The sequence below is a fragment of the Triticum urartu genome, chromosome 5, assembly GCF_003073215.2.
Source record: "Triticum urartu cultivar G1812 chromosome 5, Tu2.1, whole genome shotgun sequence".
In the NCBI taxonomy this organism is placed as follows: Eukaryota; Viridiplantae; Streptophyta; class Magnoliopsida; order Poales; family Poaceae; genus Triticum; species Triticum urartu.
The window spans coordinates 111,919,104-111,941,188 of NC_053026.1; the positions used below are offsets into that span (position 1 = coordinate 111,919,104).

At 43.4% G+C, this 22,085-nt stretch overlaps 3 protein-coding genes across 3 annotated transcripts; all 3 read right to left on the minus strand.

The window, feature by feature from the left end:
- Positions 1-292: 292 nt before the first annotated feature.
- On the minus strand, positions 293-9,279 carry LOC125508106. The gene is made up of 9 exons (XM_048672693.1): positions 9,049-9,279; positions 8,001-8,091; positions 6,657-7,861; positions 4,960-5,803; positions 4,039-4,530; positions 3,635-3,915; positions 3,178-3,273; positions 2,939-3,064; positions 293-2,560 (listed from the first exon to the last, which is right to left on the minus strand). The coding sequence occupies exons 1-9, from the start codon at positions 9,190-9,192 to the stop codon at positions 773-775; spliced, it is 5,067 nt and encodes a 1,688-aa protein (XP_048528650.1). The 5' UTR covers positions 9,193-9,279; the 3' UTR covers positions 293-772.
- Positions 9,280-10,018: 739 nt separating this feature from the next.
- Positions 10,019-12,790, minus strand: LOC125508107 (membrane magnesium transporter). The gene is made up of 4 exons (XM_048672694.1): positions 12,535-12,790; positions 12,150-12,202; positions 11,712-11,812; positions 10,019-10,318 (listed from the first exon to the last, which is right to left on the minus strand). The coding sequence occupies exons 1-4, from the start codon at positions 12,605-12,607 to the stop codon at positions 10,225-10,227; spliced, it is 321 nt and encodes a 106-aa protein (XP_048528651.1). The 5' UTR covers positions 12,608-12,790; the 3' UTR covers positions 10,019-10,224.
- Positions 12,791-16,490: 3,700 nt separating this feature from the next.
- LOC125508108 (ATP-citrate synthase alpha chain protein 3) lies at positions 16,491-21,082 on the minus strand. The gene is made up of 11 exons (XM_048672695.1): positions 20,790-21,082; positions 19,410-19,586; positions 19,072-19,314; positions 18,873-18,924; positions 18,674-18,788; positions 18,069-18,150; positions 17,580-17,675; positions 17,399-17,500; positions 17,199-17,315; positions 16,975-17,091; positions 16,491-16,764 (listed from the first exon to the last, which is right to left on the minus strand). The coding sequence occupies exons 1-11, from the start codon at positions 20,886-20,888 to the stop codon at positions 16,693-16,695; spliced, it is 1,272 nt and encodes a 423-aa protein (XP_048528652.1). The 5' UTR covers positions 20,889-21,082; the 3' UTR covers positions 16,491-16,692.
- Positions 21,083-22,085: the final 1,003 nt, after the last annotated feature.

Genomic DNA, 22,085 nt, shown 5'->3' on the forward strand with positions numbered 1-22,085 from the left:
TCAATAGAATGTCCATATAGAAACGCTAAAACGAACCGGTAAGCTTCACTTATTGGTGGCAGCCTTCCGTAAATTTGATGAACTCCTTCGTGCTTATCGTTGCTCACTCCGTTCCCGAGGATCTGCGATTTTCAACTGCTGCTCGCTCCATGCCACTCTCCAGGAGCGGAGGAACTCAGAACAGGGTAAATATAAGGCATTATCTCTTTTCAAATCACAGGTCATGATGAGTAATACAGATTACAGAATAGGTAACATGCTGAAACTGCGAATAAAAAGCACACGGCAGCAATAAACAAAAATTCTCATTCATATCCATCGACGATGGCGATTTAAAACAACAGTTATGGGTCATACACATCAACAGCGGAAGCTAAGACTAAAACTTTAAGACAGAAATCTGCCTTCAACATCGTTCTCAAGTCGGCCAGAAAGAAACGCCCCTCTGTGTAGGGTGGGTAAGCAAGCCAGTAAACCCATATATATGTGCCTGGTATCCTTCATCATCAACCTGCCAACCGGATCTGGTCTCATCGCCATGAAGTTGCCTGCCCAAACAAAAAGAAAACCATCTCCATCGTCATCATCACCACCAACATCATCTCCATATATGCCATGTCCCTTGCAGTAAACAGACAACACTAGCTACAGCCTCCACCTGGTTGTCAATCCCACCACCGATTCCACGTATCTACGTCACTTCCAGTAAGCACAACACTAAACTACAGCTTCCACCTGGATAATTCCACAGCTTCAGATCAAAGGGGCAAAACTAGGGTGGCATTACATTCAGCTCGATGCCTCGTTGCCTAGCGGCTTCTGTGATGCTATCCGTGTTGCTTCCACTGGCCTTGCAGGCAATCAAGTAAGCATGCCACAGCTTGAATGAGAAGGGGTACACTGATGTTGCCTGCTGGTGGAACCGCTTCACCGTCTCAGCAGCCTGCAGTTTCTCCAGGAGATTGGCACCTTCTATCCATACTGATTCTGGTGCGACGGGTACAGCACGGAAAATGGCATTGATCAGAACAGAACTTGCCCAGAACCTGGTACCCATCGAGGTAGGGTCAGCACCCTTGTAATGTTTAACCACAAATGTGCCAACTGCCAGAGCTAGGCGGTAGTTTGCAGGAAGAACCTCCATAACTGATTCAACAAAATCCACAAGGTATTTTACTCCGCCTATTTTTTCTGGAAGGAGGGACTGGCCATAGCACACCTCAAGGGTTGAGTTTATCACTGAAGAATCTGCAGAAGCTGGACCTATAGTGTCATCTATCAACTGCCTAAGCTTATGCTTCTTAACATTTTGGATAAACCTTCGAGACAGCAGTTCCTTCACAGGTAAGTTCCGAAGGTCTGCAAGATAACCACTGATCAGATTTAAGGTAGCTCGAGCTTGAGTGTCTGTACAAGATGGTCTCTCTAGCATGTTAATTGCAGCATGCTCCCTTAAACAGTGCTCATAGCTCTCCCCTCGGGCCAACTTCAATGCTTTGTTCACAGCAACTTGTGCTTCCTGTAGGTTGTTCTCTAGCATCCTGTACAGTGAGAGGTTTAACAACCAATAGACCTGATCTTCAGATGCAGATGGACCAGAACAAACTTCTTGTGTATAGGCTAGTGATGGTTGTTCGGACACTTCATTACCAACTTCCGCCATACAAACAGCAGCACTAGAATGGAGATCACCATCTTTTCCATATTCTTCAAACCAGCGAGCCAGAATCTTCTCAGCTAACTCACTATTATCTGCCAAAGCATGCTCAGCATGCTGATTCCACAGAAACTGAACTCCTTGCACCTCTTTAGGCCAATCCATGAGCAACTCATCAAACCCTTTCAGACCAGGACATGTACCATACTTTTGACATATCCGAGCTGCGAAAAGAAGAATATTGGGGCACATTGGGTACTCCTTCATATACTTCATCAGCATATCAACAGAAGATTGCAAGCCTTCAAGAGCAGCTAAACAACTAATGTGGTTAACAGCGAGGAATTGTGACAATTTCAGGTAAGACGGATCCCCATTTTTAACAGTCTCGTTAATATCTAGAGACATCTTATCAGCAACATGTTTCAATAGTTCTGTAACCTGACGTCTGTTATCTACCCTAAGTTCAATAGGATGCCATACTAACATGCGAGGTATATCTTTTGGAAATTCTAGCTGATCGCAAATTTCCTCTGGAAGCTTCCTATAAATTGAGATGTACAGGCATGAAATCCAAAATATGCATCTGTCAGACACGGTCAAGCAAGATATGGCATCCGAAAGTAACTTCTCGCCAGAGCAGTCAGCGGTTGCAGCAGGTAGAATCCCATATATCCTAGAAATAGCCTTATCTACATTTCCAGACATGCACAGGAAGTAAATCATCTGTAAGAAAATATCTAGGATGAAGGCACTCCTATCTTTCAATTCATTGTCAGTATCAGCTGGCATTTGGCAGAGCATACTCAGAGCATCGTTATAAGCATCCAATCGGTCATCAAAGCGCAACCTACTATTAATATACATGAGCCATAATTCGTAGGAGTAAACATTGTGTTGCACCTAAAAGGAAAAACACATAATATTAGGTACCGGATGATACGAAACTGAAGCAAACATGCACAGATTGGATGTAAATATGGACTCAATGCCTAATATACCATAACAAAGTTTTGATTTGGTCAACACAAGAACTTGTGTTTTTGTCACACGAGAGGGCCCAATGAACCTAGTATAAATGGCTTTAGTTACAGATAGAATAAAAAATTGTTCAAAAGAAACAACAAACTAGTTTTGCACCTCTAAGGTGAACCACCCGTGTAGATAAAATAGAAATGCAACCTAGCCAATACTAACAGGCACCTGTAGCTCATGGATCCTACTATGATAATTTTGTCTCATGTAACGAATTTAAATGGCAAAGGTTGAGAAACAGTGTACCGCATGGGAAAACATGTCATCTTTCCCAAGACCTTCATCCTTTTGATAGTAAATATGAAGATAAAACACCCACAGAATAACTGTGCTTGGATCAGCCTCAATGGAACGTGCTAGAAGTAAAAGAGCCTGTAGAATGCATGTTCGAGATTAGAGCTAAGCTGAATAACTGAAAGTCGATAAATCGAACCCATGTTAGAATGTGTAACATGTCCCTAAGCAGTAAGCAATACAAAGATCACCTTGAGCCTGTCAGGTTTGTTTACTTTCCCACAATATAAACCAAGTGCAGCCTCTAAGAAAAGCTCAACATCAACAGATCCCTGTACAATCTTATTCTACAGAACAAAAGGTTAAATAAAACTAATCAAAATATAAGCAGATTAGAAAGCAATGAACTAGTAAATGGAAGTGTGGAACTAAAAATGTTAAAACATTAAATATGAAAAGGAAATGCATGTGAATAGATTAAATATCGTCAATAACAAGTTGAATTATTATTTTTTGTCCACTAGGAGCATAAAAGCATTCCAACTGTAAACTTTTTGAGCTAATTCCAGATATTCTGTATGGAAATGAGAACAGGCAAAGCAGCACACTCGTAAGAATAAGAACAGTGTGGAGAACCAGATACTGATATATATGCCACTTCCGCTGATGTGATGATAATGGTGAACAACAGATTCTACTGGCACCCACCTTCCTACCATCCAGCATTCGCAAATTTGATAGCTGTCTGTTCCTATCAAAATCTGCAATCGAACCATCACCAGCTTGTAAGAATGGTGCATCTGATGGAAGAACTCTCTGAACTGACAAAGGTAAAGGAAAGGAAGCGCAAAACCCCCTTTGCCAATATTGCCATATACTGCTAGCCAGCACCGACTGCATTAAGTTCAGATCGGCTCTAATAAGATTTGAACCAACACGATATGTTGGCACTGGCAGAATATGCTGAAACAGATCATAAGGACTCCGACCTACATATATTAGTTCCAGGTATCAATGACAAACCTTCACCAAGCACAATGCATATGTAAGGCAAACAGATATACATTAAAATTAAGTAATTAACAGGATATACTGGTTGCACATAAAACAACCTGAAACAGAAGACATGGCATGTTTTGTGTGATTTGACTTTCTCCAAGCATGATTCTCAATATGCTGCCATTGACACTCTTCGTCATTGCACTTTCCTCGGAGCTCAAACATGCAGAAGGGCCAGAAGGGATCAATCCCACTGTGCACCATGTCCTTATCCTTTGTAGCTGTTGAGACCATCTTCAAGTTCTCTTCAACGCGGTCTTGTATCATATACTGTCCACTTACCATTGCATCAGATGCTACATTGCTGGTTATAGAATCATTTTTACAGAAGCCATGGACTACCCACTTGATGTGTTTAGCAGCATTTAGTGGCGCTGAAGAAGGAAAAATGAGAGAATTCACACTTAATGGCGCGCATAATTCTCCAAGAGAGGAAATATTGTCCTCAGGATCACAGTTGCCCATGGAAAGAGCATTACTAGAATTAGATAGTCCAGACATCTTTTCAACACAATCAGCGCCATCATTTGCAAGTTCCGCTGTGCCTACACAATAAAGTACCAAACATGAATTCAACAATCATTCATGAATACATGCAGTCCAGAGAAAGGCATGACATCTTTAGTGGGTGTACAAGAACATGCCCAGCGGTTAGTTCTTTCAATTCTCATGCATAAATGCTGCGCCAAAAGAACAAATCTTACTCAACAACACAACAAAGAAAATGGCAAAATCCTTTAGAGCTCATTCTTATTAAGAGTACTAAAGCATATTCATACCATGTGGGTACTTTAATAACCTGATTGCCTGACCATTATCTAGTTGATCGATTAACTTAACAACAAATGTCCGCAAGGTATATCTAGCAATTGACAACCTTTCACCGCATATGCAGGTCATCATTAAATGGAGAGCATATGGCAACCATAGATAATACGAATACAAATGACTTGGGTAAGTTAAGAAATGTGAACCTTCAGGATTTGTCATAATCTCATCAGCATCCTGTGACTGAAGTTCAACATTTGCAGGTTGTTTGCCTTGTTCCGTTACTTCTAAATGTTCTTCAGTGACTTCTCCAGAGTTATTCAGATGTGGATTCCTTGCAAATTTTTGCACCAATCTGGACCTCAAAGAAGCTTCTAAAAGTTCATAGTCCTGACCGTTATCACCAGAAGGCTCTCTGTTTTCCTCCAAATATGCATGTATAGTTTCCTCATTCTCCAGATTTGAAGTGCATTCTGATCTAGCCCGCTTAGAAGAGAACAGGAGATCCCCTTCCCTGTAATGTGAAGGTTCACTGTTATCATGGACAGTACTCGCAAATTTTGGATCAGCAATGCCAGCAGCAAGCTCATCACAATGGCGTGAGCGTGCCTCGTGCTTATCCACCGGCTGTTGAGGAGGTTCATCTTGGTATGGACTGCTAGACCTACCACCACAGATCTCAGGCATCTGAAGATCTGCATGGAACTGAGAGTTGAGTAGTGACGGCATTACAAAGCCACGTCCAGCATTCTGAATATTTGAACACTGCGCCAAAGAAGAATTCTCTGCAATCAAACCATGGACTTGTGCAGAGCAAACTTCTCTTTTTCCACGAAGAATGGTACATCTTTCATTGGCCTCAATTAAAGCTTTTTGTGCTTTGCGATATGCTCTGAGAGCTTCTCTTTCTTCAACTTCACATTTTCGCCTATGCTCCTGAGCAACCTCCAACTCCCTGTCTTGGAGTTCCTCCATCTCAAGGAGAGAGAGCAATGTTGTGTTCTGGCCTCTTATACCCACCTGGCCGCTCCGGTTTAAGAGATCAGCATTCTGACAAAATAAGAAGCCCACATTGACAAGTTACTCTTCTGTTTGGTTGCCATATATAGATTACAGTTGTCATCATAGGCATTATTATTAAACGAAAACAAACTTAAAGGCATTTCCAGACAATTGCAGAACAAATTATAGCATCTGAAACTGCAATGCATCAAATTTCAGTGACCGAAGCTTCTAGAGAAATTCAGAGAAGGTATTTTGATTTATATCTGCACCTTGCAGACATCAGGTTTAAGCAAGGGCGACAGAAAAACATTAGCTAACCCTTTTTAGAAAGCATTTACCACAAAGTTCATCAATTGACTAGATGTATGCCCAACAAAGCAACGAAAAACAACCAGTATTCATGAAGGAGCGACAAGTGAGCAAAAAGATGTACCATACAGATTAGCATTTTCCTCACTGAGAGATACAAATCTAGTCAAATTTTCTTATGAACGAAACCTTAATAAAAAGGATATAAATATCACCTAAAACTTAAGCTATCGCTACTAGGATAAGGAAAAAGGTGCCAACCAGCAAACTACAACGGGTTCCAAACTTCGTGGCAAGCAAAAGAATTAAGCTGGTGAGGGATCAGGGTTCCCTTGATTATTCGGAAGTGTAGTCTCAGTGTCAATGTATCTATTCTCATGTATCACATTATACAATGGTAGTATTTTGAAAATAGAGGAATCGTTAACTCCAGCTTTCCCACTTCCTAATGGAGGGCATGTGAAATACCTGATGACTGACTTTGGAACTAGTAGTAAATGGAACCAAACTCTTTTAGTATATTCGGAAGTACAACATAAACGAAATAGGAATAGAATAATTAGTAAGAGGATGGTAATGCTGAACCAACCTCCATTCCAGGCTGCAAGTGTAGCCTTTCATTTGACACAGTTGAAGTATCAACAGGCTTTACTTGTTGCCAATCCTGGGTAGAAAAAATATGGTCCTTGGCATGAATAGATGACCTGTCTACATTGGCCCCTGCTGGTACAGAAGTAACGGGAACCAAAGCACTGGTATCTTCAGCCATAGGTTGCTCGCTAGTAAATGGTGGCCCTGCAAGCTTGCTATGACATTCAACCATGGCATGGTTGCCACCATCTTGTAGAACCATGTGGTGACTTTTTGATGACAGAAGGTTCTTAGCAGTACCACCAATATGCATTTGATCTGAGGATTCTGTTGTGATGGCATGTTCTGTCTCATTACCTTTACAGTTCATGGTGATTCCATTTTCAATGTGATCCCTTCTTTCAGAAGATTGTACATTATCATTTCCCAATGAACTTCCAGGTGTTACCAGTGTTACCAAATCACCTCCTACTTGGTTATCAAAACACTGCTGATTGGGCTTCAGCCTTTTAACTGGTCTGCCATCATGTCCAAATGGACCGTCAAGGTGAGCATGCCGACCACTGTTGGAAGCTTCAAAGCCTATCTTCTCCAAAGGTGGCCTTGTCTGATCAGTGGAGCAGTCAGCTTCCTTCACAAAACCAGGTGATATCGGTCTTTTCTGAACTTTTAACTCATTTTCTCTAGCAGCAATTTTGTGGCGCAAACTTTCCAACTTGTCATCTGCTGACTTTACTCCCATACCAGTTCCATCCTTCTGGGAAGACTTCAGAGGTGTAACTTGACGAATAGGTGGCTCTCTTCTAGAAAAGGTAGCACCTGAGCCCCTACCTGCCGCCGAGTTTCTGAGTGTGTGTGCATTAGCAGACCATTTCGTGGATCCTATGTTTGCAGCATGGATCTTTTGTTGGGGTGCTTCCTCTCTCATAAGTCTAGTTTGCACACTCATCCCAGGTTTATGTGTAACTTGTGTGCTGGCTTTGCTACCTTTACCTCCAACTTGCTTTGACATTCCAGGGTCGGTCTCAATATCATCATCAGAGAAACTTATCACCAAGTTATCACTTGGCACAGGTTTCAACCAAGCAAGATTACGACTGGTGCCAAGTTTGAATTGCCCTTGATTCCCCCTCAAGGTCTTCTTATAACTTGGAGCAACTGTTTTCTGAGGAAGAACATTTGAGAGACTCAAACTACTACCTCCTGGTAAATCAAGGCAAACAGTGGGAAAAGTTTAAGAAAGCATCCTTTCAGCAAAGGAAATCACAGGACAATTGAAGAACGCAACAAAGGCGCTAGATGAGCGATACAAAGAAGATCAAATAACTGCAATAGATTTTACCTTTACCAGGGAAAGTTGCCAGCGTCACTTGAGCAGCAGCCTGCACATATTTCCCAGCATTGGATAGAGCTAACAGCTGAGATTGCAGAGCCTGCTCACAGCATTTGAACAAATCAGCTAAGCTATAAATGCCTGCCGCAAAGCTCCATGAGAAGGTGATAAATGCGCGAGCAGTACAAAGTATGTTACATAGAAAAGGCAATTAATACGCAAATACGTACATAGGTAGACCCGAGAAACTCATAAGACCCAAAGCATCGTCAATTTATAGTACCATCCGGCCCAAATCTAACTCAACCAGTTGGCAATAGCGACAGAGCATGCAACTCACACAGATTATTGCTCTTATACAGCTTCAATTATAGCAATATCCTGCCCAAATATAACTCACCCAGTTGGCAATAGCGACAGAACACACAACTCACACCGGTTATTGCTCTTACAGCTTCAATTATGTACCGGAACTTGCTAAACCGTAACGGCAGAGGCGGTGTTGTCGCTAGCGATGTGATGCATAACTGGTACCAATCATTTGTACATACAGCTTCAATTAAATAGCAGTAGATCTTAGGACGGCTACAACCATAACCCCAAAGGCGCATCACATCATGCTCGTGTCAATAATCATTAATCATTTGTACGTACAGCTTCACTTAAGTAGCAGTTGAACTTAGGACAGCTCCAACCATAACCCACAGAGGCGCATCACATCATGCTCGTGTCAAAACCCTACCCCTTGCTCCAACAGCCAAGTGATGAGGTCGTGGGCAGCATCTATCTCACCCCCGAAGCCCTACTGCTAGATCTCAGCGGGCTTGATTAACACGACCGCACGCGGCAGTCCGCGCATCCATCAATACAGACCGATCGTACAGAAGAGAACATCTCGGCTACTCAATCCACAAGTCAAACCCTACGGAAGGTTAGTCAAAGGCGCAGCTGCTGCTTATAGTGCTACGACTACTTTCCCGCGACTCCACCGAGCGCCGCGAGCAGCTAGATCCGAGGAAGGGAGGAAGACGGGCAGCGACGGGGACGCGGGTCTCACCTCGTCGTCGGAGGGGCCGGAGGAGACCTCGCCCTCCTCGCGCACCCTGGCCGCGACCCTGGCGACGGCGGCCGGCGGGGGAGGGGGCGGGGAGGGCGACGCGGAGCTAGGGTTCGGCGCGGCGGCGGGACGCGGGCCCGACATGGGAGGGGGCGGAGGGGCAGCGGGTGCGGGTTTTGGGAGGCGGTTTCCGCCGTCCTCGCCTCGTCTTTGTAGGGAGCCAGTCGAGCGCGAGAGAAAAGAGAGATAGAGAGCTGGGGTGGAGGCGGAGAGACTGCGCGGTGGGCCCCCGTTGGCGAGGGCAGGACAGCGAGACGCGGAATCTGCCAACGTGGAGAGCGTTTTGCTTTTTGGCTCTTTGCTTGGCTGTGAAGGCCGTCTGATTTGACACGGAACCTTCGTCCCCGCCTCTCTCGTGTACGAGTCTTCTGGTGAGACTGGAAGGATTCATGACCGTCGGATTTCCGGATGTGCGGCCTGATTTGATCGTCACGATCAAATAAATCATCTTTAGCAACATTTGAGGCTTGTTGCGTTTGATCATCACGGCAAGTAATGATCAAAACATGGTAATGACAAAACTGGTATATAATCTATATGTCATTCGAACCACAAATAGAAAGAACGAAATGACAAGTCTAGCCAAAGATTTTGCTTGCACGTGATTTAGTCCAGATTGGTAAAGAAATGCATTGCAAGTGAGGGAAGTGGCCATATATGCCAGGCCACCAAAAATAGAAAGGACAGCATGGCCAAAAAACCGGTACTGAAAGTTCAAAAAATTGTCAATGAATAATGCAATTTTCAGTCACAAACAAACAGAACAGTTACCGAAAAATACATTTTTTTCAGTCACAGACAGAACACATTCTATGGCACTCGGGATGATAAGTTTTGCAAACGCTCCAATGTGGATTTAAATGAATATAATATGGATGGATGCTTTAATGATGAAGTGATGATTCAGATATAAACTTGCACTAGATCAGGTCCTCGTGCTAACCACCTCAAAATATATAGGACAGGTGTCCGTGTCACAAAATTCTACAGTTACAGCATAAACAAGTTATGGCCAAGAAAAAGCTTTCCCCTCTTACACATGGGTGACACAAGAATAACTGGATGGATCCTCCTCTTGGGCAAAAGGTTACATGACAAGAAAGGAACAGAATTTGTTCATATCTTCAACTTCAAGTCTGCGTCTGAAGGCAGCGCCCTTCCACGGTGGTTGAAGATCATGAAATCCAGGTTTGCTGGGAGCGATACGATCCTGTGGCAATAGGTGGATTAGAGACAGGAAATGGGTAGCAGGGGTTCCTCCCTAGGCAGTGTGTATTCAAAACAGAAGGAAAGCTGCTATGTAGGCTCAACAGTTCATGATGATAACATAATATGAGTGCAACGGTGACCATGGAGTCTTCACAAAGCATTAAATAGGAAAGCCATATCAGGAAAATTCAAAGGAAATATTTTTATTTCCTCACAAACCATCCACATAATTGGGAGGTAAGGTGACTTTCGGGCATACTATGGCAAATTCAGCAACATGTGGTAGGCTCAACAGTTCATTGATAACATAACATGAGTGCAACTGTGACTACGGAGTCTTCACAAAGCATTAAATAGGAAAGCCGTGTCAGGAAAATTCAAAGGAAATGTTTTTATTTCCTGAAAAACACCACACATAATTGGGAGGTAAGGTGACTTTCGGGCATACTATGGCAAATTCAGCAACATGTGGCAACAAAAGCTCATCATAATGCCCCAAAGGAAAAGAGAGAATGTGCCAAATAAACGAACTATCATGGATTATTTGCTGCTACAAACATGCCTAAATAACACCATAAACATTTCAGGCATCGAAAAACATCAACAGAAAATAGGTTTTAAAACAGTTCCATAGTTTTTCTATTCCTTATTAGATTATATCTTTAACCTAGTACCAAACTCAAATATGAAAAATAACACTCTTATGCTCTATCCAAGCAAATGTAAGGTACTCATTTTCAAAGGTCTAACATAGCTCAGAAACGAGACTGCCATCTTCAACTCAAGCTAACAAGTGCCGTCACTGCATCGAATTCAGAGGTGCTTACACGGTCGAGAATCAAGAGTCTATGCATCATAGGATCCCATGTCTGACTAGTGAATGACTAACATTTATGTTTGCCTGAATATGTGCGGTTTCAAATATTAAGCATCATGCAGCCTTTATTAGTATTTCTACTGCGCACTAATGCATAAATGTGAACATGGTGTACTGTTGTGTGCGTGTAATTGTGTATCTCCTTTCAAGTATTACATCTCTCTTTCAGCCGTACTATATGCCCGTATGACAAAAGCATGTTACTGGGGATGTTTATAAAATACACATGATCATGTAACAGGTTGCCCTGGAAGGACATAACAGTTAACTTCATGCTATTTAACAAGGAAAACAACTCATCATGCAAAACTGTAAAGGTACGTGGTCACATTTCCCGTAAATCCATTTCGTCGGTTCTGGTTCCATAATTTGTCAATCGCGAACTATAGAAGAAAACTACAGCTGAGTTTCTAAGCTTACTTAACCTCTGTATCCAATCTACGACTATACGCCACGACCCCAGATAAAAATTCAAGATTAGTTAACAAGGAGCTCCAAATAGTGAAATAGGCTTTACCTATTCTCCTCGGAATGGGGGAGCACCGAAAGGAACTTTGCTGGAACAGAGACACCTGCCCACATGCATAAGGCAAGCCCCAGGAGCAGCTGCATCATCACCTGCACAACAGAAAGCACAGGTTATGCAACGTAAACAACAGGCTTAAGCTGAGGTATAAGCTTCTGCAATTTTCTGGGGATAACATGCCCGAATTATTAGTGCTAATAAATGGCCTTTTTACATAGAATTGTACTAAATCAGAAGCAGCCACCACAGAAAAAATTATCTATTGGGCATTTTGTTACTACTGTACAAATCATGGTTACACCTACATAATTACGAGCCCAACATATTGCGCGAAACTACGACTCCCAAGCTAGTCAAATATAGTACTTAGAAAGCAAGACTACGCAGCAGAATCTGAGTGTTACTTCCAGAAGGAGGAAGTGCACGTACATCCACTGGCGGCCGCGAGAACTCCTCTTCCGTGATCTTCAGCACCGCACGATCTGCAGCAACAACAACAAAACACAATCAGATCCTGGAACCTAGCGACCAACCCCAGCAGCAACCTTCATCGTAAACTTCGAGCTCTGTCATGATTCTGGAAAGCTCGGCTGTCCCAAATCTAAACGGGATCAGCACACAGGTCAATTCAAATCGCGACCTAGATCTAAACACTAGCAGTATAACCAACGACGGGGCAGCTCGAGAACCAGGGTCCGTCGGCCGAGGATCTGAGCGCGCGGCGCCGGGAATCGGAAACCCTCTACGGAGTTTTGCGCCACCCGCCAGTCACAAAGTCGAAAATCACGCGTAAGGAGTAGGAGCGCGGTGTTACATTGGATGGTGGCGTAGGCGGCGTGGGCGAGGAGGGCGCCGCCGAGGATGCCGATGACGTAGCCGATCCCCATGGCGAGGCGACGCAAGGCCAGGCGAGCTGCTTCTCCGGCCGCCCTCTCCTTCCTTTGCGCTTCCGCTGAGACTGCTGCTTCCCCGATCTCGATTCTCGAATCCGGCTGCTCGATCCGGTGCGGTGTTCTGTTGTGCTGTTCACGCTGACGATGCAAGCTGACAGACAGGTGGGGCAGGGGACGGCTATGGTTGTGCGGCGAGAAGCCAAGTCCTTGTGACCTCCTCGGAGCTGACACGACGGCCCCACATGTCGGTCGCTGTAATTTTTTTGTGGGATTTTTTCATGGATTTAAGTTAGGATTTGCTATCCGGAATTTGCTTGTGAGTGTAGTTTGTTGTTGGACATGGAAAAAGATCTGAAAAACAAGGCATTTGAATCTCGTTGTGGTTAAAGGTTAACGAGGAAGTTACGTCGGCGTGGTGCCAATTGGAGCCGCTAGGCAATCTGGATTGTGTGCATCCGCGTGGTGTGAGTGGTCATGTGTTCTGGTTATGCCTGGCGTGTTACTCCCTCTCCGGATCTGTGCAGGTGGCGTTGTTGGCCTCAGTGATGGCGCGATGATACGTCTCTGTCGTATATATAGTTTTTGATTATGTAACTTTCACATATTTTGGGCAATATTTTATATGATTTATTCCAGTGCCCATTGCCACTTCTTGTTTTTTGCATGTTTTTTGTTTCGCGGAATATCCATATCAAACGAAGTCCAAATGCAATAAAATTTTACGAGGAATTATTTTGGAATATATTTTTAGACTTGGAATCAACGCAAATGGAGGCCCATAGCCCCCACAAGACACCAGGGCACGCCCAACTGGGTTGTGCTCACCTCGTACGTCGGTTGGATCTCTACTTCGAGCGCAAGGAAGCTTATATCCAGAAAAAATCGTGTTAAAATCTCAGCGCAATCGGAGTTACGGATCTCCGGAAATATAAGAAACGGTTTTCGGCCAGAAAACAGGAACGTGAAACAGAAGAGAACAGGGAGACAGATCCAATCTCGGAGGGGCTCTCGCCCCTCCGCCGCCATGGAGGGCATGGACCAGAGGGGAAACCCTCCGCCCATCTAGGGAGGAGGTCAAAGAAGAAGAAGAAGGAAGGGGGCTCTCCCCCCTCTCTTCCGGTGGCGCCGGAGTGCCACCGGGGCAAGGATCGGGACGACGATATACATCAACAATCTTGCTACCGTCAACACCAACTTTCTCCCCCTCTATGCAGCAGTGTAACCTCTCTATTCCCGCTGTATTTCTCTACTTAAATAGGTGCTCAACACTATATATTATTATCCGATGATATGTGGTTATCCTATAATGTTTGAGTAGATCTGTTTTGTCCTATGAGTTGTTCGGTGAAATTGCTATGTTTGCTTTAAATTACTTGTGGTTATGTTGCTGTCCTTTGGTGCCCATCATATGAGCGCGTGTGTGGATCACACAATAGGTTTAGTTGTATGTTGATAGGACTATGTATTGGAGGGCCAGGGTGACAGCAGCTTCAGCCTAGCATAGAAATCGATGCATACGGGATTGGAGGGGGACCAATATATCTTAAGGCTATATATGGTTGGGTTTTACCTTAATGAACGATAGTAGTTGTAGATGCTTGCTGGAGTTCCAATCATAAGTGCATAGATTTTCAAGTAAGGGATGACATGCTAGCAGTGGCCTCTCCCACATAAAAAACTTGCTATCGGTCTAGTAACGTAGTCGATTGCCTAGGGACAAATCCTTCTCTTGTGTTACAAAAGGCTATCTACTTTCATTACCTTGCAATTTATTTCAAGTTATATTCTCGCAAAGTACTTCTAATTTTATTCTTGTTCTAGGTAAAGCAAACGCCAAGTGTGTGTAGAGTTGTATCGGTGGTCGATAGAACTTGAGGAAATATTTGTTCTACCTTTAGCTCCTCGTTGGGTTCAACACTCTTATTTATCGAAGAAGGCTACAAACGATCCCCTATACTTGTGGGTTATCACGCGGCTACGTGTCGCTGCTGGCGGTGTGGTGAGTTCACGCATGGTGGTGGTGGGGTGATGTGCGTCGGCGCGTGCACGCCTCCATGGTGTTGTTATGGCTCGATCAACATGCTCTCAGATCCGGCAGTCATGGTCTTCCTATGCTAGTGCAGCAGGCTTTTGCTCTCTATTGGCCATTGATAAGCTCCTTCCCCGAGGCTCTAGTAGGTGGAGGTGCTTAGGCTCTAGGCGAAAGCCTTGGTTCGACGGGGGTCGAAGAACACCGGCGACGATGCTTCTTGGAGCTGTCGCTGAAGAGTTCCTCCTTTTCACTACTGCGGCTTGTTGGTTCGAGGGTTGCCGTGGAGGTTGTTGGTGTGGCTGGCCTTATCCCAAGGCCCGGTGGGGGCTGGTGTGGATAGCTCTGGGTGGTTCGATGGGGATCGAAGGATACTATCGACGATGCTTCTTGAAGGCATCTGCGAAGAGCTCGCTCACACATCTCCGGGTTGTGGACATGTTGGTAATGGAGTTCGAGTTGGCTGTTGTTGGCTGGTGTGGGTGGCTCTGGGTGGTTCGATGGGGATCAAAGGATACCATCGAAGATGCTTCTTGAAGGCATCTGCGAAGAGCTCGCTCACACATCTCCGGGTTGTGGACATGTTGGTAGTGGAGTTCGAGTTGGCTGTTGTTGGCATGGTTGTTGGCACGGTTGTAGAGTTTTTTACGCGGTTGTCCCTTGATCAATCATGTGATGTGTGCGGCCTGATTTCCCTTATAAATGGGGCCACTCTGTTTTTGTTTTTTGTTTTTTTACGTGCAAGGTAGCAGCTTATAAATCACATGTTATTTTTATGCAACCAAACATCTTAAGGATTCGGCGATTCATAACATTATCTTTTTACATTCCTATGATTTTAGAACCATCGGACCAGGGAATCACCTAGGTGGAAAGAGCAATAGAAGAAGTTATGTATATGCTCTTTTATCCAAAACATTTGTTGATGACCATAGATCATATTCAACTTGGTTAGAAAAAAAAATCTTTGTTTAATTTTCACTTAGACAAACCATTATAAAAAACCACACAATTACCCAACACACTAACAGGGTGCCAAAATTTTCTTACGTCCCCACTTCCTTTCTTCTACCAACGTTTTATCGTTCTCTCTGCTCCCACACGTGAGTGTATTCATTGACCTTATTTTCCCCTCTTCTCTTCATATGCCACTCTCCCTTACTTCCACATGAAGGCCCCGGTCTCCTTGCCAAGCATCCCTAACACTTAGGTTGCATTTGGTGGCATTGTAGATTCTCATAATCCCGGTTTTTTCTCTATCATAATTTTGTTGGACTCACTTTTGCCCATTTTAATATTAATTTTTCCACAGTAGATTAGAAATAAGCACATCACAACACAACTTAGCAACCAGAAACTAAACCTTAACGAGGCTACAACCAAACAACCATGGTGCCTGCCTATGCCCCCTATGGGATACCGCAACGCCATCCTAGGCAGGAAACATGCATTCATCACTGCAAACCCCAAGAGTATCTCCGACATTTTGTATGCCAGTTTGTGGATAAGAGTGTCAATGTTACCAACCGATAACATAACTGTATTGCAAGGTGCGCTACTGCAGAGGATCCCAAACCGTCACAGTTAATGTAGCAGAGTGCATCTTAAGTTGTCTTTTAAGTTTGACCAAATTCATAGAAAAAATATGGATATTTACAATCTCGCGTACAATCAAACATTTTAAGGCATCTTCTTCTTTCTTGCTAAGGTAGAGCTGCATTTTTTTTTTCACAAATGGTGGGTACAAAGTCACACACCCTGAAAACCTGAAGCCACAGTCCGGAGAGACATCACACGCCACTCCATCAGGAAGTTACGGACACAACAGAACCAAAAACGCTGTAAATCTGGAGAAGCTGGGTCGATTTATCTTGATCTCATTGTGCCTTGGCCAAGATATATATTATTGCGTAGTTGCATTACAACTGTAGTTTCTTTCCCCCACAAAACCGATCTTTCTCCGTTCGCTTCACACGAATAGTTGTTCATACTAAATGTATATGGAACAAAATGGACACAACTGTAAACACTGGAACTATACAATGACGAATCATGCTTCAGCCATGACGTAATCAATGGCTTGCTTGCAGATTCCAGTCATTGTGGCCTCTGGTCCATAGACCTGCAGTGAATCGTTGAGCAAAATCAGCTCGTCTGTCATGAGGATGGGAATGGCCAAACAATTTCTTTTGGAATATACTAAATCCACAGCTAACAGACTCCCAGATCAAGTTTGAAATGGAACATATGAGTTCTGTGTTAGAGAAGCTGAGGTCTTCATTTCTCAATAAAAATAGGGGCTGTTTGCCCGTTTTCACCTAAAAGAGCTTACCTCAATTGGAAGACCAAGCTCTGCTCCTAGAGCACGCATTTTGGCGAGTCCAGTTTGGTAGTTTGGACCACCTCTCCGAACATAAATGTTCACCCTTGCAGCCTTTAATTTGGATTCCTGGCACCAGATTTGGAAGCAAAGTAATAAGATGGGTGAGGGTTTCAATGTAGGCAGCTGAGTGGTTGGGAAATAGAACATCAATCCAACCAAATGGTCCAACTTACCTTCTCTCTTAAAGCCCGAATGATGCCACTGAATGTAGCAGCGACATCAGTGAAGTTTGCGATACCCCCTCCAATGAGAAGAGCCCTCTTCCGGCCATCAGGATCAGCAGTGGCACACTACACAGTTTCAAAATGATATTCAGAACAGAAAAGATGAACATAATATGCAGAACAAAGCTATAAGATTCCAGGTTCCTTACATCCAAAACCACTCTAGCATAATGCAAAACCTCCTCCTCTTTGGGAGCTCCACTGTACTCGGCATAATTTCCTAGCTCTGAAGCATATCCCAAATCTCCAACCTGGCAATCAGATATGTCATCCATCCTGATTAACATTAAAACCTAGCTACAGAAATATCTGGAAGAAAGTTAAGTTTACCGTGTCAGCATATATGACACTAGCACCACCACCTGCAACCATTGTCCAAATGCGACCTTTCGGGTTAAGAACTGTGAATTTCAGTGATGCGCTTGTCTGAAAGAATAAAATAAATGTTACTTGCATGAATTTCCATTCAATACTAAATGAAGAATCCCATGTTAATCCAAATACAACTGTAGATGCTACTACCTCCATTTCAAAATACATTGGACATTAGTTTTGTCCCAAGCCAAACTTTTAAAGTTTAACCAAGTTCATAGAGAAAAATATCAACATCTACAATACCGAATGAATATCATTAGATCCATCATGAAATATATTTTAAAATTGTATTTATTTGGTATCGCAGATGTTAATATTTTAATCTACAAAAAAGTTTACAAAAATTAACTTGGAACAAAAATTATATGCAATGTATTTTGAAATGGAGGGGGTAATCATTTATATGAAGCGGACTTAAAAAATGTAATTAAAGAAATATGATACCTTCTCATCCAGTTCATGGATATAACTTTCTGATGGGCTCAGGACTCTTCCAAAAGGTAGAGGGAACTCAATGTCACCCCACCTGTAAAATAAAAAAAAATGGTCAGAATTATTAGTACAGAGATAAAATAAGTACTTGGGGCAAAAAGTCACTTTGGAACCCAGGTGCATTGGAGCCCTATTTTTTGAACTGTGCCAAAATGCTATTTTGAAGTTTTAAAAAATTCTGAAAACAAATCAATATGTTCATATGAATCTATATTACACATGTGCAAAGTTTGATGCTGAAATAAGTAACCATGCGAGTTACACAAAAACGACAAAATCGTGATTTTGGAAAGATGAACAGTGCATGCTTTATTCACTATTTGGAAATCACCATTTTGTCATTTTTGTGTAGGTTGCATATTTACTTATTTCATCACCAAACTTTACACATGTGTAATATACATCCATATGATCATGTAGAATTTTTCTCAGAATTTTTTGAAACCTTAAATGTGATTTTCAAAGTATTTAAAATAAGGTCCTCCAATACACCCGGGTTCCAAAAATCCACTCTCGTACTTGGGGTTACTAAACAAGACTTGAACCCTGAACCATACTTCTTAAAGTTCTTGAAAGCAGCTGTGTCATCCAGTTCACCTCTCATGTCCAGAGGGTATGGTTCACCCTTTACCAGGGTGAATGGGTTCATCTCCATAAATGAGAAATCTAAGTCTGCCAAAAGAATTAATAGTTATAACATGGTTTCAATGGCAAAGCAGCAACTTCAATTTCTACGCATATGCAAGTGCGAGCTACCTTGGAAAACAGAAAACGACCCTCTAATGAAATCGCCTATTTTCGTGCGGACCTGAAATTAAGACACATATTGCGAATGATGGTTAATGCAGAACTAGATAACTATCAGCAGCAGCCAAGAACTTCTTAAATATAAGGAATTAAAAACATTACAAATGGCATGATATAAGTAACAACATAGTAGAATGCAAAAGCTTACTTCCAAGGGAAGAGTGGCAATCAATGGAGCGCATGCATCAAGTGTCATTGGCTTCTCTGTTGGAAGGAAGATTGTCTTAACCTTGTCCCAGTTCTCCTCAATCTCAATACCCCCACACTCTGAGAAACTAATGGTGCAACCAAGCCTGTCTGACACAATTGAGAGATAATACTCTTGATCGTGTGGCACAAATGGCTCGACTATGAATGTTGTAATTGGAGCCTTACATCCACCCATCTCAACCTAGATATATAGGCATACTTAGAAGTATTAGAAAAATAGTTATCGTTATCAAGATTGATGGGAGAAGTATGCCATGATGTTAGATGTGTAACTACCTCAACTCCTAACCGCTCCTTGACAAATTGGCGGACTTGAGCAAGATCTAGGTTGAGGGCCACAAGGCCGCTCTTCCCACGCTTGCCAAACAGCATGTCAGGTTTAACAACCAACTTCATCGACGAGAGCCATGGCTCCTGGTTTGAAAGCTCCGTGAAATCCGTTGATTGGGTGACCTTACAAGGAGCAAGTTACAAATTTCAGAAACTGAACATATAATATCAAACATTAGGTTATTACAAAATAAACTAACATATAAGACCCAAACATTTCAATCATGAACTATGTAATTCAAGCCAGTTCTTTTCAACCGGTGAAATTGGCTAATGTGATGTTGAGAAAAGGCACTACCTATAGAAAGAAAGATCAGCACTGATTTTTTGCAACTCTCTGTTTCACTCAGAAATAAATAAACTGGCTGCTCACTGATGAAGAACTGATATTTTACAGGATGACAGGAATTCTATGATGGAAGCCATCAAAATAAATATAATGCTGAACTAAATATCAATATTGCTGGTTAGAAGTTAAATCCCACAAATGTTGACAGTACAAACTTCGCCGGCAGCACCTTGACATACATTCAGGTGAAGAAATGACCATATGGACCTATTACAATTTACAGGCAGAAAAATCCCAGCTAAAAACTAATTGATTCACCTATCTCAATTTGTATTTACTTGAATGATGCTACAAATCTCCATCAAAATGAGTCATTTCATAATTGAATAAAAATGAGGAGCCGAAGATTCTAGGGGGCTACAGCTGCGCTTTTGCAGCACTGAACATGGTTCCGAAGCCATTAAAACTTCGCTGAACAAACAACATACTTGATAAAAAGATAACCTACTAGACTCCAACAAACATCACAACAAAACAACAGATCTAATAAGGGGTGTTACTTTTCTCGGTCAATGAAACCCTGAGGGCGACATAGAAACACGGATTGTTAGGCAACACACCACCGGTGAAACCCCACATCCGGGATTTTCCCGTCAGCGCAGCAAAGTCCACAGCTCTGGTGAATGATTTTTGCAGTCAGCTCCTTCTCGCACGTACATGCTGCGAGCCAACTATCCAAATATACTGACAGGTCCAAGTTTCGGACGATCGCACATCGGAAAGCCTAATGCTCCGCGAATTCCACATTTTCAGTCTCTTCCAGTGTCAAATCCCCACCCAATTGGCAGTAGAAACGCGTCTTATCCGAAAATTCTAGCACGACGCCCACATGCTCCCAAGCTGAACCCCGCGCGCCGGCCCAGGGACGTCGAGATCCAGCGACCAGCCCGCGGGATCCACCCGATCACGAGCCGATTCGAGAAGAAGAAGCGCGCGCGCACCCACGGGCGGAGGAGACAGAGAGGGGGGGTCATCACCTGCGCGGAGAGGATCTGGAGGTCGATGCCAGCGAGGCGCTTGAGGTGCTCCTTGAGGAGGCGCTTGGAGTCGTACTCCCGGATCTTCTTCCGCGCCATGGCCTCGCCGACGCTTCTCGAGGCGGAGGACGGGTAGGTGGACGCTGTGGTAGCGGTGGTTTGTAGCACTGACGCGCCGGAGCTTGGGGCGCGGGTCGCACCCAGGACTGGGTATATATAGGCAGCTCTGGTTTTCACCGGCTGCTCCAGTTTGGTGCTGGGTAGATGGGATCTGGGTCGCTGGCGGGTGGTGGTTGTGTTGTGTCGTTGCTGTGTTTTTCAGCTACTCCAGCTTGGAGCTACTAACTTGCAATGACTGGTGGGTCTTGGGTGGACCCGGTGCGCATACAGTGCATTGGAGCTGGCACTATTATGCCGCTGCTTTCTTGGGACCGTTTTCACAAACTAGACTTTCACATCGCTTTATATATTAATATAATATATAAAACAACACGTCAAAATATATGGCCTAACGATACAATATGATGAGAATGCCGCATGAAGCATAGAACCAATCTAACATCTTATCGAGGCCCGACCGACAACGACAATCTAAGAGTAAACAATTGAGATTAGGCCAATATGCCACAATGGGGCGACCATTACGTTAACATAATATAGGGTACAAGCCTTGGAGATCAATGTGAACCCTAACCAAATCATAACAAGGATCGGCAGGTGATGACATTCATATACAAGTTAACTATACAAAAGATATACTTTAACACCCCCCCTCAACTTGTGCGCCCGTTGGTAGTAAGCATACGTTGGACCGAAACTGGGAGAAGAGTTACGACGGAAGTCCTTCTGTCATAATGGCAGCATACTGATGTGTTGATAGCACATGAAGAACCCGGATCTGACCAAGGGACACATTTTCTCGAACAAAATGAATGTCGATCTCAATGTGTTTCGTGCGGCGATGTTGAACCGGATTAGAGGCCATGTAAATTGTACTAAACATTGTCACAAAAAACAACTATAGTACCCACAAAAAAACTATAGCAACAGTCAGGGGATGATGTAGCTCAGTCAGAAGTTGTCGAACCCAAGAACACTCCATGACAGTATGAGGAACGACGCGATACCCTGCCTCATCACTGGAGCGGGACACCGCTGTTTGTCGTTTGGACGACCAAGAAACCATGTTATCACTGAGGTAGACACGGTACCCGGACATAGAACGTCGAGTGTCAGGGCAACCAACCCAATCGGCGTCAAAGTAAGTGGTGAGCGTCATCGTCGGTGAGCGAGAAA

Bases quoted from the DNA above. Each gene is read 5' to 3' on its own strand.
- LOC125508106 (XM_048672693.1), bottom strand. From the start codon at position 9,192: ATGTCGGGCCCGCGTCCCGCCGCCGCGCCGAACCCTAGCTCCGCGTCG. The intron at 8,092-9,048 runs GTGAGACCCGCG...TGCTGTGAGCAG, and splicing joins CCGGCCCCTCCGACGACGAG to GCTCTGCAATCTCAGCTGTT. The intron at 2,561-2,938 runs GTACACTGTTTC...TTTTCCTTTTAG, and splicing joins ATGACATGTTTTCCCATGCG to GTGCAACACAATGTTTACTC.
- LOC125508107 (XM_048672694.1), bottom strand. From the start codon at position 12,607: ATGGGGATCGGCTACGTCATCGGCATCCTCGGCGGCGCCCTCCTCGCC. The intron at 11,813-12,149 runs GTACGTGCACTT...TCTGTTGTGCAG, and splicing joins TCTCGCGGCCGCCAGTGGAT to GTGATGATGCAGCTGCTCCT. The intron at 10,319-11,711 runs GTAAAGCCTATT...CTATTGCCACAG, and splicing joins CCCCATTCCGAGGAGAATAG to GATCGTATCGCTCCCAGCAA.
- LOC125508108 (XM_048672695.1), bottom strand. From the start codon at position 20,888: ATGGCGCGGAAGAAGATCCGGGAGTACGACTCCAAGCGCCTCCTCAAG. The intron at 18,789-18,872 runs GTAGCTCGCACT...TTCTTTTGGCAG, and splicing joins GTCGTTTTCTGTTTTCCAAG to ACTTAGATTTCTCATTTATG. The intron at 16,765-16,974 runs GTAAGCTCTTTT...GATTCACTGCAG, and splicing joins AGCTTGGTCTTCCAATTGAG to GTCTATGGACCAGAGGCCAC.